The 13,404-nt window shown below is 42.2% G+C and overlaps 1 protein-coding gene across 3 annotated transcripts in view; it reads right to left on the reverse strand.

The window, feature by feature from the left end:
* Positions 1-13,404, reverse strand: part of STAC3 (SH3 and cysteine rich domain 3) — a 187,136-nt gene that overhangs the window by 30,929 nt on the left and 142,803 nt on the right. Inside the window, exon 1 of one of the 3 annotated variants that reach the window (XM_078688977.1) lies at positions 4,297-4,541. The exons of the other annotated variants lie outside the window; for them this stretch is intronic. Within the exon in view, the coding sequence (XP_078545103.1) occupies positions 4,297-4,314 (18 nt within the window). The 5' untranslated portion in view covers positions 4,315-4,541. Of the gene's footprint in view, positions 1-4,296; positions 4,542-13,404 lie in introns of those variants that run through there. 3 annotated transcript variants of the gene reach the window in all.

Consider the following 13,404-nt stretch of genomic DNA (forward strand, 5'->3'; position numbering starts at 1 on the left):
ACATGCTAAGTGTACATGAGTGTTTGGCCGATCCAAAATGGTCGACCAAACAGTCATGCGCACTTAAGTGCACCAACCACTCCTCTCCCCGCTGGCTGTGACAACAGCCCAGCCCCCACCACCAACCCGTAAAACTGTCCCAGTATGCAAAAATTAAATGGTAATAACATTGTGTTATCACAAATGTATTTTTCCTTTTGCACTGCTTAAAGAGCAGTGGGGCAGCCACTGGCTTCTACGCAGTTCTGGAATCAAGGAGCTAGCTCAAAATTCTGTGTTAATGCAATGCTCTGTGCCTTCCCCAAACCACCACACAAAAGTGAACTGGAGATCACAGCCAAACTGTAGGTGGTGACTGGTTAAAAATGGGAAAAGAACAGCATCCTTAGACCATGGACTTGCACTTATAACAGCCTCTGCATTCTTCCGCTGTAACTGGATCATTAATAAACTCAGTTTAGGGTACTACCTCAAGCCTGAACTAGCCTCCTGCAATTTTCAGGAAGCCAAGTTGTTCTGGTAAATAGGACAAGACCTAAGAATTGGCACAAAAGGATGTCACAAAACCGCTAGGACATGTAGCTTGGGAAATGGACAGTCACACTATTCCAGTAGTTTGGGTACCCACTTTACTGGATGCCACCCACCAGGGACAACAGGCACAAGGAGGCACACTGGTTTTTAAGATTAGAGTCAATAGGCCATAGAATCCTAGAGCTCAAGCACAAGAGTTTGCAGGACAATAGTTCTGTGTTTTTAGGATGTTGGGTCACCAGGTCCTGGTTAGTTGCACGACCTAAAGATGGTGATGTAGAGCTTCAAGCTCAGAATCTATTCAAAACTAAGGGTAGTGACACGAAGTGAGGGTTGTGTTGCAAGGCAAGGCAGCCTCAAATTTTAAATCTACGGCCAATGAGAGGAAGGAGCATTTCCTCAGGCACAAGGTTCCCTGAACTACAGCGGAACAGCACAACAGATTCTCCGTGTAAGGAGGACTGGGAAGTCACATGACAGACATCCCAAGGAGAGCTCACCTGCTGCTTGTGATATTGAACACTTGGGGCCATATTATGGGTGCAGCACATTTTCTGGATTGCGCTGGGCGCACCTTTCAAAAGGTGCGCACAGCGCAATCCTGGAAAATGCACAGTATTATGATGAATGCGCTGCCTCAGAGGAGATGCAAACTCGCGCTGCCTTGGGGGCAGTGCTTTGATGTGAAAAATGGTTAGGCTGCTTTAAAGAAGATTCCCCTGGGAAACCAGTATAACACACCAATATGATACACCACTCTACCAATCACACTCGGATCCAAAAAGGTATCTGTACACACTCTCAGGTTTAGTCTAACCTCGGGGTGAACCAGAGAAACAAATCAAAAACAAACAAATGATATTAAAAAGGATAAGCAAGTAATTTATTTAAAAAATCTTTTTGGACAACAATAGCCATATAGTTAAAAATTCATAATACAATATGAATACAGGTTAAAAAAACATTGCATAGAAACACAATAATCCTAACAGTGGGACAGAGCTACAGCAAGAAACAATGTAAATCAGATCAGGTTTATTCTGTGAGCCAGCAAATCAAATCTTACAAGTTTGTATTCTAACATGTATGTTGTTTTATATGTTTTTTAATAGATGTATAATGCAATGTGGGAAGATTAAATTGTTATCCTGAAGAAGGCGGGCAGTTATCTATTTGGGACCCGCCGTAACGTGTCGATGCTTTTTATTTGGGAATACTCCACGGATACATGACGGATGCATTTTTGAGTATCTAGCTTAAAATATTTTCTACCTAGAGGTTCTCTGCATCAAAAATCATTTATTCAATTGTCTTAGTACCGTGCTGGTTCCCTGATCTGATTTACATTGTTTCTTGCTGTAGCTCTCAGGATAGAATAAACCTGAGAGTGTGTACAGATACCTTTTTGGGATCCGAATGTGATTGGCAGAGTAGTGTATCATATTGGTGTGTTATACTGGTTTCCCAGGGGAATCTTCTTTAGACAACCAGCTTTTGGTACCCTGCCCCTGTGGGATTTTTGGGTCCCTCTCTCCTTTTTTTTTAAATATATTGGCTTAAAGCCACTCCGTGTTTTCACAGTGCAAGCGGCAACCCGCCTGCACTTTTAGAGAGGATTAGAGATAACCTTGCAGGCGGGTGCAGTGAGTGACTGCACCCGCCTGCAATGGGATATCTGGGGGGTCCATGGAATGCCCTTTGCCCCTTCAGAGGGCTGCCATCAAGGGGCGCACTGACAGTGTACCACTTTTTAGTTGGCACACTGTCAGTGCGCCTTCAGAGAGTTTCTGTGCCCACGTCTGTAATACAGCGCAGAGGCAAATGGTTTCCCTCATTTGCATGGGGCATGCCCCCTGAAGATAGCGCAGGTGCTTTATGAGCACCAGAGCTATCGTTATTACAGAAGGGGCCGCACAAGCATCTGCCCCACTTCTGTAATATAAAGTGGCCGGGGCGTGCAAAGCAGGTACAAATGCCCGTTGGGCCCTTGGGACACCTTGTGTAATACGGCCCCAGGTCTCCTGGGATAGCCATAGCAGTTTCATGCCGGTGAAACGTCTGGGACTAGAAGCCAGGCGAGGGTGAAACTGCTACAGGGTCACTGATTTGTAGAACTGCTCCAAAAACAGGTAGTCTGGACAGGCTTTATCCTAATGTGTAAATCCATAGGTGTGTGTGTGCAAACAATGTGCCCTCTCAGAGGACATCAGACATACAGTATACAGTCTCCTGTCACACCACACAATGAAAAGACATGATTTAGGAGAAACCTAACAGGGTTTACTCTATAGGCTGGAGAGTCAGTAGATATCCCAGAGGTTGTTAAAAAGATCTGTGTTCCTGCTTAACAAACCAGCTGCCAATCACCGATCTTCTCAAAGCTAGGTGAAGCAAGAAACCACAATGAGTGAGATTGCCAAGTGCAACAAATTTAGCCACCCAGAGTCTTGCAGGGGAGCCATCTAAACATTGTGGAGCAGCCCCATCTGGCTCGCAAATCTCAAGGTCCCTTGAGGAAAACAAAGGAGTGTCCCAAAAAGCAAAACAGGGAAGAAAGTTAGAGAAATCTGCACGGTGTGAAGACATTAACCCCAACAGTAAGCACAACCCCTGGTCTTACTTGATTTTCCCCCATGTTAAAAAGGATTGACCGACGTTGAAGTGAAAATTTTGTCTTCTTGTGTATTACCAACACACTAGTCTTTTTGTTCAGTTATGTAACTATGGCAGATATGGTAAAGTCCGCAAGCGAAATGTTGTACTGGAAACTTACAAGTTCAGACTTTATGCAGAACTTAATACCGGCATTCAGCCTAAGCACCCGTAATTCTAAACCATAAGGAAATGCGACAGCGGGAAACAACCTGGGATCCTGCTTCAGATCAGTCAATTGTACTGACACCCTCAACCCGGCAGCCTCACTTACTGAGATGCCATATCAAGTGTGCATAGTTGAGCCATAATTCTAGATGGCACTCGAGCCACAAATTACTAAAGTAGGTAAAATGGGTACTCACCAAATCAGAATCAAGAATCCCCTTTCTTGTAATTCAGAATTTTAACCATTGGTACTCTCAAGAATGGTACTTATGCAAATAGCTCAAATATGCTGCAAAGGGGAGGCACTACTACTCACACGAAACTCCAGGGCACACTGCATTAATTCTGAGATGCATGCAGTAGATGCAGGTAGAGAGGCACCTACATTTGAAAATTCTCTGTTTATTTTATAAGGAAATCCACAGTAGGGATCTGGCTGATCTTCTCACGAAAATCATCTTTTTTTAGACCTGCTGCAGGTTCTGAAACATCCCGATGACAGAGAAAAAAGTAGAGGGCTGCGGTAGGTTCCATCTATGATTGGTCCCATGAGGTGAACTGCCTCTACCACAGAGAAAGGGACGCTCTGCCAAAGCCTACAGATGCAAGCCTTTGATTGTCCTCTCATATCACTTCTTTTTCGAGTAGTTACCTCAAGCAGCCACCAATACACACATGTTCTGAAGCAGCTCTAAGTGGTACGTTCACAGAACATTAGAAAACATATGCATTTTTAATATGTGCTGAGAGTCATCAAGCAACCTTTTGCCGTCTACCACAACAGCATCCAATCACAAACATGCAATGTCGTACATGAATATGATAAACCATTTACAACACTTTCTGGGAGTCGATACAGCACTCTATCCTGGTCACTGACTTAGAACAGTCGGAGTAAGCCCTTGGTTAAATGATACACCACTCTCATAACCAACATTGTACCTTGCGGATTGCCTTCATGATCCAAGCCAGCGGATCTCACCAGCGCTGAAATAACGTCCTGGATCCCAATTCCCGGATAAAAGTGCACGTTTTTAAGCTCTCCAAATTACGTATCCCAGCAGTAGCGGTCCAATCAGAAATGTATGAAGAATAGAATCTATTGTATTGAATCCAGACCACAGTTTTGGGTAACTACAAATCCAGAGTGGAGAAAACTAAATACAATAAAGGCGTTTCCCCCTACACCTCTTCTGGGGCTTGATGCCCACAGAATCAACGAGATGGAAAGGTAGAGAGGACTAACTACGAAATGTGGAGAGCACTTGGTTGGTTTAGAAAAATCTAGCTGGATTGTGAAAGTGCCTAAAAATAAACCGACAAAGGTCTCCTGGTCTGTCCTTCCCAGATCAATGGAAATTACTGGGATGAATTGCTAAATATATATAATGCGCTCACACTTTTGACTATGTTTCTCTCGACCCCTCCCGACATTCTCTGGAGCTGGCAACCGAGCAAGAGAACAATGTGGTCTGCTTTAGAAGGGCACTCAAATCCCGGCTCTTTAAGAACTAGCTCTTGCATTTTGTTTGCTTTGTGAATGGTACTAGCGGTTGGCACCAGAATGTTCTCGCCGGTAGCCGAGCGCTATATAAAACCTAATAACAAATAAATAATAAACAGGAATCTATCTCTTGAGAATTACCTAAGGATTGTGGAGCAGTTTCTGAAAGTTAAAGGATCCGTTGTCCCTCTTTGAAGAAGCATGTCATTCTCCTAGAGGCTTACATTTCAACCCAAGAACTTAAGTGAAAAATGTAGTAAATGTCTCATGGCCTTTGGAAATTAACTTTGTGACCCATGTCCAGGTTCCGAACAATAGGTGGTTACGAGGTTGCTGCTTCTTTCAAGTGCTGTGTATATCTCTTGATATTTCCCAACAGGCGTGCAATGTCCATTGGGCTCAAAGGGCTTCTCCCCCCGTTGTCGTGTGTGTCAGCCTGGGCTGCAACAGCTTCCCAGGCGCACCCAAGTACTTCCCAGGTCTGTAAAAGACCATTTGCTTGTTAATGAGGCTTTGTTGTTATTACACCCCTTCACAGAGCCCCTGCATCTCTACTCTGCATTTTGCTGGAAGAATTAGCCCCCCCCCCCCCGAAATTTTTTCTTAGCCCCCCGAAATGTGGCTCTAGTTGCGCCTTGTTTACAAATATATGCATCCAGGCACTACTTTCCCCTTCCAACCTCTGAGCTTATCAGGTGTCTTTGCTGAAGTGGTGGTCTAGTGGTATTTCAGCAGTGGACAAACTGTTCATCTGAATTTAGTGACTGTCAAAAATATCTGATAGAGCACTATATCACACACAAATCATGTTGCTTCTTTCTACAGTTTTGCAGCCTCAGATTGCATGCTATGTGAAAAAGCCTCCCCTCTATTCCGATTGTCACCTCTCCTTTTTTTCTTTCTTTAATGACATTTTCATACTTCTGTTCCCTGCACTCCTCTGTCTGAACACAGCCTACTCGTCACATGTGTTTGCCTTCATCTCTAATACTGGATTACTACAAACTGCCCACACCTCTTTACAAAGTCATAACAAACCCATTTGTAAGTAATACCCCTGCACTCCTTCTCGCTCATTTGTTAAACCCACCAACCCTTTGCATGAGCTCTCATACCCTACTAATGATCACATTTAAGTCCAATTAATTTCATCTACCACAAAAAAAATTAGGTGATTGCATTGAATGGTCTCCTTAAGAGCACACGTTTAATTCTAATAACAAATTGTACCCAAAATACACTAGACTAACTACTAGAATTGGGTTCGTGGAGCAGTATGCTGCCCGGCGTATATCCCTTCCATGCCTCATCAGGGGTAGTAAGTTCTCTATAAATACAATTACAATGCAAAATCAGCCACCATCTCACATCCTTACTGAGCTCGAGAAAGAGATGGCTGCAACAACAGTATGTACTTGTACGAGAACTGAAAATCCATCTTTGGTAAAAACCAATACAGTTTACTTTAAAAAAAAATAATAATAATAATTTCATCGCAAAGGGCATATTTATACAATAAACATAACCTGGAGGTATTATAGTTTATACATCAGGCAAAGAGAAGAAAAATATATATATATAAAGGTTAAAGGAGACACATCTTATTTCAAATTAAACAAATACTAGCTATATTATTCCATCCAAAGCCAATGGTCTCCATAGCACTTCTAACTTGACCAACGAGCGGATACCCCTTGCCTTTGCCAGGGCTGCCTCTAAGCCATAGGTATCTCTAATGATCACCCACCAATCCTCTGCCACAGGTGGTGTAGCAGAGACCCATACCCTGGCAATAGCCAACCTAGCGGCAGCCATCAAGATCGAAAAAAGACGCGCTACTGCTGGATTGTCATCCTTGTACCCCAACATAATTTCAAGATCCTTGAGTGGGTGATCCAATCCTAATTTAGAGTGAAGTGTTTGTTCACTTTTCTGCCAATACCCCCTCAGTTCAGGGAATTCAATGAACATATGTTTCAGATTATCAGCATAGAGTCCACATTTAGGGCAATTTATCTTATCCCCCGTCTTATTTCCCTGGGCCCATTTCGCTATTCTAGCCGGGATGCAGTACAACATGCAAGTAATACATAGTTGCTGGAGTTGCAAACTAACATAGTGAACCGAATCCTTAACATAACCTAAAACCTGTAGGTATAACCATTATCCCCAAAGTTTGACTCAAGCGTTTTGCTAGTTTCCCACTACCATCTGGTCTAAAACTATGTAAATGAGCGTACATTGACCCAATCAGAGATTTAGACTTCCCCCCCATATATACAATCCCAGACAATTGAATATATTATTTCTTTTGCCTCCAAATTGGAGACCAGATAATCTCTGATCTGCGATATTTAAAGAAAAAGTGGGCCGGTAGTTTATAAGCTAAACTTTAAATTTCAAATGATTTAATTCCTCTGTCATTGTACGATCACCCAAGCAATTTACTCCAAAACTTGCCCAGGGTTTACGTGCTTGATCCTGAAACACCTCAGGTAAAAAGGGATTTCCCCACAATTAATAGTCTTTATGAAATGTTGGTAAATTGCACCTAGCAGACATTGATTGTCAGATATATACAGTATCTCTAACAGTCTTGAACTTCACTCTTACAATAATTTGGATCTCTAATTCCGTATAGGAACTTGTCCCTCTGATTCCCTAAAATGAACCCAAACACTGAGTCAGTCTGATTTAATCCGAGCAGGCTGCAAAACCGACCCGTAAAGGAAGCCCTAAAATCAATTTTAAAATCTGGGAAACCAAGTCCGCCTTGATCAAATGTAGATTTAAGCCACTCGATCGCGCTTCTAGGTTTTTTATATCCCCAGATGAAGCTGGGGATGAACCAATACAGTTTACACTAAAACCTACAAGCAAGAGGACTGAATGAGAAACTATACACATGATCTCTTCAGTAAACTAGGTCTGGGGAAATTTTAATTACTGCAGTGTAAATTTGTGTAACAATTGTTACGCTAAATTACAGAGAGTACGCCACTATATCACATCATGTAATTTTGGGGAGACATTTCTACACAAGATGTACAGTTTGGGTATTTTTGTATTTTACATGAGCAGAATTTCAGATAGATTTTTCATTTTTTTTTTTTACCCAAGCGGATCTTTAAGGCAATTTCTGATCACAAAAACTAGAATGCAAGTGGCAGTGTACTGAAAGAGAGAGAGGCAGTGCCTTTAAAGTGGACGGTGCACACACATTTCAAGTAGATTTTGTTTATCCAAGCACCTGACCGTGTCAGAGATTTCCAGGCAAGGGCAGCCTATAAATATTACGAGAGGCCTCCCTTTAACCAAGAGGCAGCTTTGCTAAGCCAGCAAGCAGGTTATTCAACCCAAATGGTAGAAAAGCATCAAGGGTTACCCTAAAATAATGCTATACGACCTCATCAGAATTCTCTCCATCCTGTCATCCATAACAGCACCCCCCCCTAGAGCTCTCACTTCAACTTCAACTTTTATCAATAGTTTAACCAGTTTTCAGATTTGTATTATGACTGAAGGAAAAAAACAACTCATGCCACATAATTTGTTAAGGTAAAGCAATCTCAAAAAAGGTAAGAGCATACATGTAACATCCATATAAACACACACACACATATAAATAAATATATATATATATATATATATACATATATATATATATATATATATATATATATATATATATATAAATAGGTTCTGCCCGATTATTCCGCATGGATTGTTTGCTTTTTGATTACCTGATTTTTTACATTTACTGTGGGTGAGTTTCACTACTTGTGTCTCATTCACTGTCATCACACCGTCATAGTACTATATTTTTAGAATACTGTGAAAAAAATCACAGGGATTGTTTTCATAATATTCTAAAAATATAGGATGTATGAACTTATGTATGGGCTGCCTGATTGTCTAATAGTGAGTATGGTTACTTGGGGGAAGCATGTTTCTTCTTGGTTAGAAATACCCTGTCCCCTTGATTTTAATGGGTTACTCTCATCCATTTATTTGTGCAGAACTTTGTTATAGCACGGGAGTGCAGAGACCTCCTCTGATTGGTCCTATGCCTGCATGTTATGTGGCCTTTAATGGTTTGAGAAAGACACGGCCCCATTATGTTTTTGACAAATTTTATTTGAAGGTGTATTGCTGACAGTGAAGTTTGATAAGTATATCCATGCTTTATTGACAATGGTGATTGCATATGAAACATGATTACTGATTTCAGAGGCAAAAGATGGTTTATGATGAATGTGGGTGAAAAGTGCACTCGAAATTGTCAGAATTCAAAGTATATCTTGATATGTGTGCTATGTTGGATTAATGCCTGCTGTGCATTCGTATAAATCAATGAAAGTGGCCTAGCCCCACCCTGGCTGCTAGGACTCCGATATGCATCAACAACATTCAACTGAATCTTTTGTCATAAACATTTTAATTCATGCTATGTCAAAGGGTATTAACTCATTTAAATCGATTTGTTCAGTGAGCTATTCACAAGCTTTACAATATTTTTCACAATACAAGTTCATACATAAATATAAATAATTTCTTTTTTAACCCAATGCATTTCGGGACATGATGTCCCTTCGTCAGGGGTTTTTTCTGTTGAAAAGAAAAAGAAAACGTTTTCAAAGATGCACATTACAAATTAATTGTTCAGCAATATTTACGAGATCCTTTGTGGTTAATTTCAATGGAAACTCAAACACATGTAAATAACATCAACAGTTGTAAAGTATCACCACTATACATTTCACTGGTTATAGGCTTGTGTTTATATGCTATCACATATTAATGAAATGTAAATGAAACATTCAACCCTGAGTCACTTCGTCTATGGGAGTAATTACCAGTTGCTCGTGACATTTAATTTGTGTACGCGATTCAACAATAAGCTGAGCTCACCTCTCAATAGGGTATAATTCCACAATGATCACCACGGATTACGAGTATCCACAATATCAAGCTCTGTAGATGTTGTGAAAATATGAGAATCAATGCTAAGCTCTCTGGCTTTTCGTGGTTAAAAAACATTCACCATTTGTCATGGCTTACCTTGCCAAATGATCGATAATGGCAACGCGAATTCAGTGCGTCATAACAATAGAGCGGCTACAAGATAAATGAATATCAGCGTCACGGTGAATTCTCGCTGTTATTACAAACATCAGTTCTAAAGGGAGCTCACAAATGCTCACCTGAATAATCGCCACCTCAAATGTACAATTCTTGGAGAAACTGATCGGGGGCACTCGGCTCTGTAAAAGAGATGGAAATGACCGTCAGAAAACCGGTCTCTCCTTTTCAAACGTGCTCACCACCATAACCTGTCTCAAGCTCACCTGTGATATCGCCAACACGAACCATGTACCGGGTACGCTAGTAACGCGCCACTAGTCCTTCAACTATTTTAACTACCACGCGTAATGACGACTGTGCGAAACTAACATCGAAGATGGACTTCAACTCTGTTCAATGGGCATAAAGAATGGACTACGTTCCCGTCTCGTCTCTACTTTAGCTCCAATTGAATTATGAAGCTTTATCAAGAACAGTGTTCTAATTTACATCACAACGAAAAATGCGCGGCTCACAATTAACCAGAAAATTTAAATTCGACGAGCAACACCTTCTACTAAAGCTAAATGTGTGTTGAGCGTTTTTTGGGCAACCACAATGTCCAAATCTTATCCTATGAATGTATACACACTAGGAATTACATTTCATATTGACACATTAAAATAGTCTTTACAGAATGTATTCTTGTGATGACATGGAGGTTCACAAAAAATGAAGCCCATGAGCTAAAATTGTTTAACAAAAAAATGATATAACATCACTCCTAGGAAAGTGTCTCTAACATATGCCTACTGAGGTGCCGGGTTTTTAGGAACCCGGTGGTGCCAGGGAATAACACCCGAAGACCTCTGAGTTCCCCTTGTTTCGGACCACAGAAACACGGAGTCTTCTAGTCGCAGTCAGAGATCAAGTTTTATTGATAGCTACCAAGTAACACGTGTCCTAGAAGCACGACAAACACGGGTCATGTGTTCTCAGGAGACTGTTCGTTTTTACAGAACCAGCCTTCTCCTTATATACAAAAATAATAGCTGCAAGCAAGAATTCTTGAGTTTATGATATGGCTATACACATATTTCTACAATAATACGAAAGAGCGAAGTCATGTAGGCAAGCCCGTATTTTAGATGTCCAATTCGTGATAGATTACCTAGCCAGGCCCAGAACTCCCATCAGATATCGATGAAACATCAATAAAGGAAGGTACCACCCAGTCATAAAACTGGCCATAAACAAGGAGTATGGACAGGTGCATGTTTGTAGAAAGCATGGTCTGTATGTAGTGAATGGTTTGAGGAATGTTATGTATTGATGCTATCGTACTTGGCCACTGGGCGAGGGGCTGCCCAAACAGGTTTGGCTAAAGGCAATGGAGTCAGTTGGGACAGGTCAGGGGGAAGTCAGGGAAGGTGGACGTGTCCTTTTAGATCAAGCTCGACCTTTAATTGACTTATCATGAGGGCAAGACACAAGATGGATGTCGTTCACAAAATGGAGTCTAAGGGATCGGGACGGATACTACGATTCGGGGGTGTTAGCATGTCTCGATCATGATGTAAATGCATAGGAATGATGTCCTAATCATTATCGGTTCGTCGATACCAAATTCGTCATGGTACGTTGATATTTTGTGACACAGGTATTGGACCTCGATATCGGGATAACAACAGGGTCCAGATTTTCAGAACCACAGCCCCTCCTTTTGCCCTTATGTAAGGCAATAATTCATGTTAATCTGAGTCCAAATCTGTATGAAGAAATTCGTGGAGATGCTGCTGTAACATCATTCTGTTGCTCAGTTCGTCCCTTGACACAGGCTTCTGTACACATGAAGTAGCACAGAGGCCACAGAGTGCAGGAGCGCACTGTACACACAGGCAGAACATAAACAGAAGTGCTAAGATCATCCCAATGAAGATCAGTGTTTTCCATCCCCAGGCAGTGATCAGTCCCCAGAACCACCCTAGCAAGGACCAATCTCCTTTTTCTACGTGAAGGGAACCAGATATCTCGTGTAACTTAGAGATGGCCTGGTACACTGTCGGTGCGTTATCAGGGATGAAAATGCAACAACTAGATTGGATCCCTCTACACACACCACCACGATCGGCGAGTATGATATCTAGGGCAACTCGGTTCTGAAGGGTCATAAGTCGATCCGACTGAAGCTCGGTCGTCAAATTGCCAAGTGCTCCGGCCGTTGTAATCACGGCGGATTCGACTATCCTAGATAACTGGCGAATATTCCTGCTGTTCACCATAGGCCCCCAAAATGGCAGAAAACCCTTTGCGAAGTCAGCGAATTCCTGACCCGCGGTGTCGTCTTTACTCACGACACCTCTAGCTGTCCTTGTCCGATGGTAATCTGCTCGGGCCGTGTAGGTGGGAGGCAGCAGAAATGAGATGAAACACGTGCCTGAGAAGTCAGGGGGCAACCATGTATATGCTTGGTCGTGGCAGACGAAATACGTGCCTTTGGCTGCTAAGAGTATAGGGGAAGTTCGAGAAGCGAACACATATGTTTCCGTGCATATGCTCTTTCCTAATTGTGCTTTGGGATCCCTACCAATACCTTGTAAACATAAGTGACCTCGGTGGGGTACTATCCAAACTGGGCGGGATTTCTTCGCTGTCTGGCTCTTACTCAGGTAAACCCCATATTTAGTTACGTTCCAACGAGTGTATGGAGTGAGTTCATCTTTGGGGATCGTTAGATATGTGTCGAACTCTCTACTCATGTTTCTTATCCCTGCCACTAGTGCCTTGTTGTTAGAATCGCTTTCAATGGAACCGGTTGGGTATGGTTCTAGGGCGAACAGGAACATGGTCTGGAAATCCCACAGAGAACCATAATAACTGAATGGCAGGATGAAGTATGGGATACCCTTATCAGTTGTGTGCGGCATGAGTCCGCATATCCAACAGTTTGATGTGTTCATTATGGACTGGTGTTGGTGTAGGAGTTGAATAAATGAGTTATTTACAAATTCGAGTCTTCTGGCAGACTCGTGTTCAGGTAGATGTTGAAAGGAGTGTGGGGAGAGAGTGGGAGGAGGCGTTGGCCGGGTGTCATTTTGGAATAAGGAAACTTGAAATACGAATAGAGCATAACCAGTCAAGAACATTACTATGCTACACAGCATTAAAACACATATTATTAAAAATCTTCTTCTGGACAGTATTGTACACAATTGTCTTTCAAAGTTCGTGAATCTGGCAGGTCTCTCTACCCTTGGAAACTCCATCCTCTACTTGCTGCCCGCGGTGGTAGGTTGGTTCTCCCAGGGAGTGCGCTCTGTTCAGTCCGGGGTAACTCCCTTGGACCAATCAGAACCGTTGACCTAAACGTCCCCAGTTGCACTCCCCAGACTTCAACCGCGACCCTAGCAGCAGAACCGGATGGCGGTTCGAAAATCAAAAATGAGCAAGTTCCCTGGGACGAGAGAGCTGAAAAATCAAAA

Source organism: Lissotriton helveticus, chromosome 1_1 (assembly GCF_964261635.1).
Source record: "Lissotriton helveticus chromosome 1_1, aLisHel1.1, whole genome shotgun sequence".
NCBI lineage: Eukaryota > Metazoa > Chordata > Amphibia > Caudata > Salamandridae > Lissotriton > Lissotriton helveticus.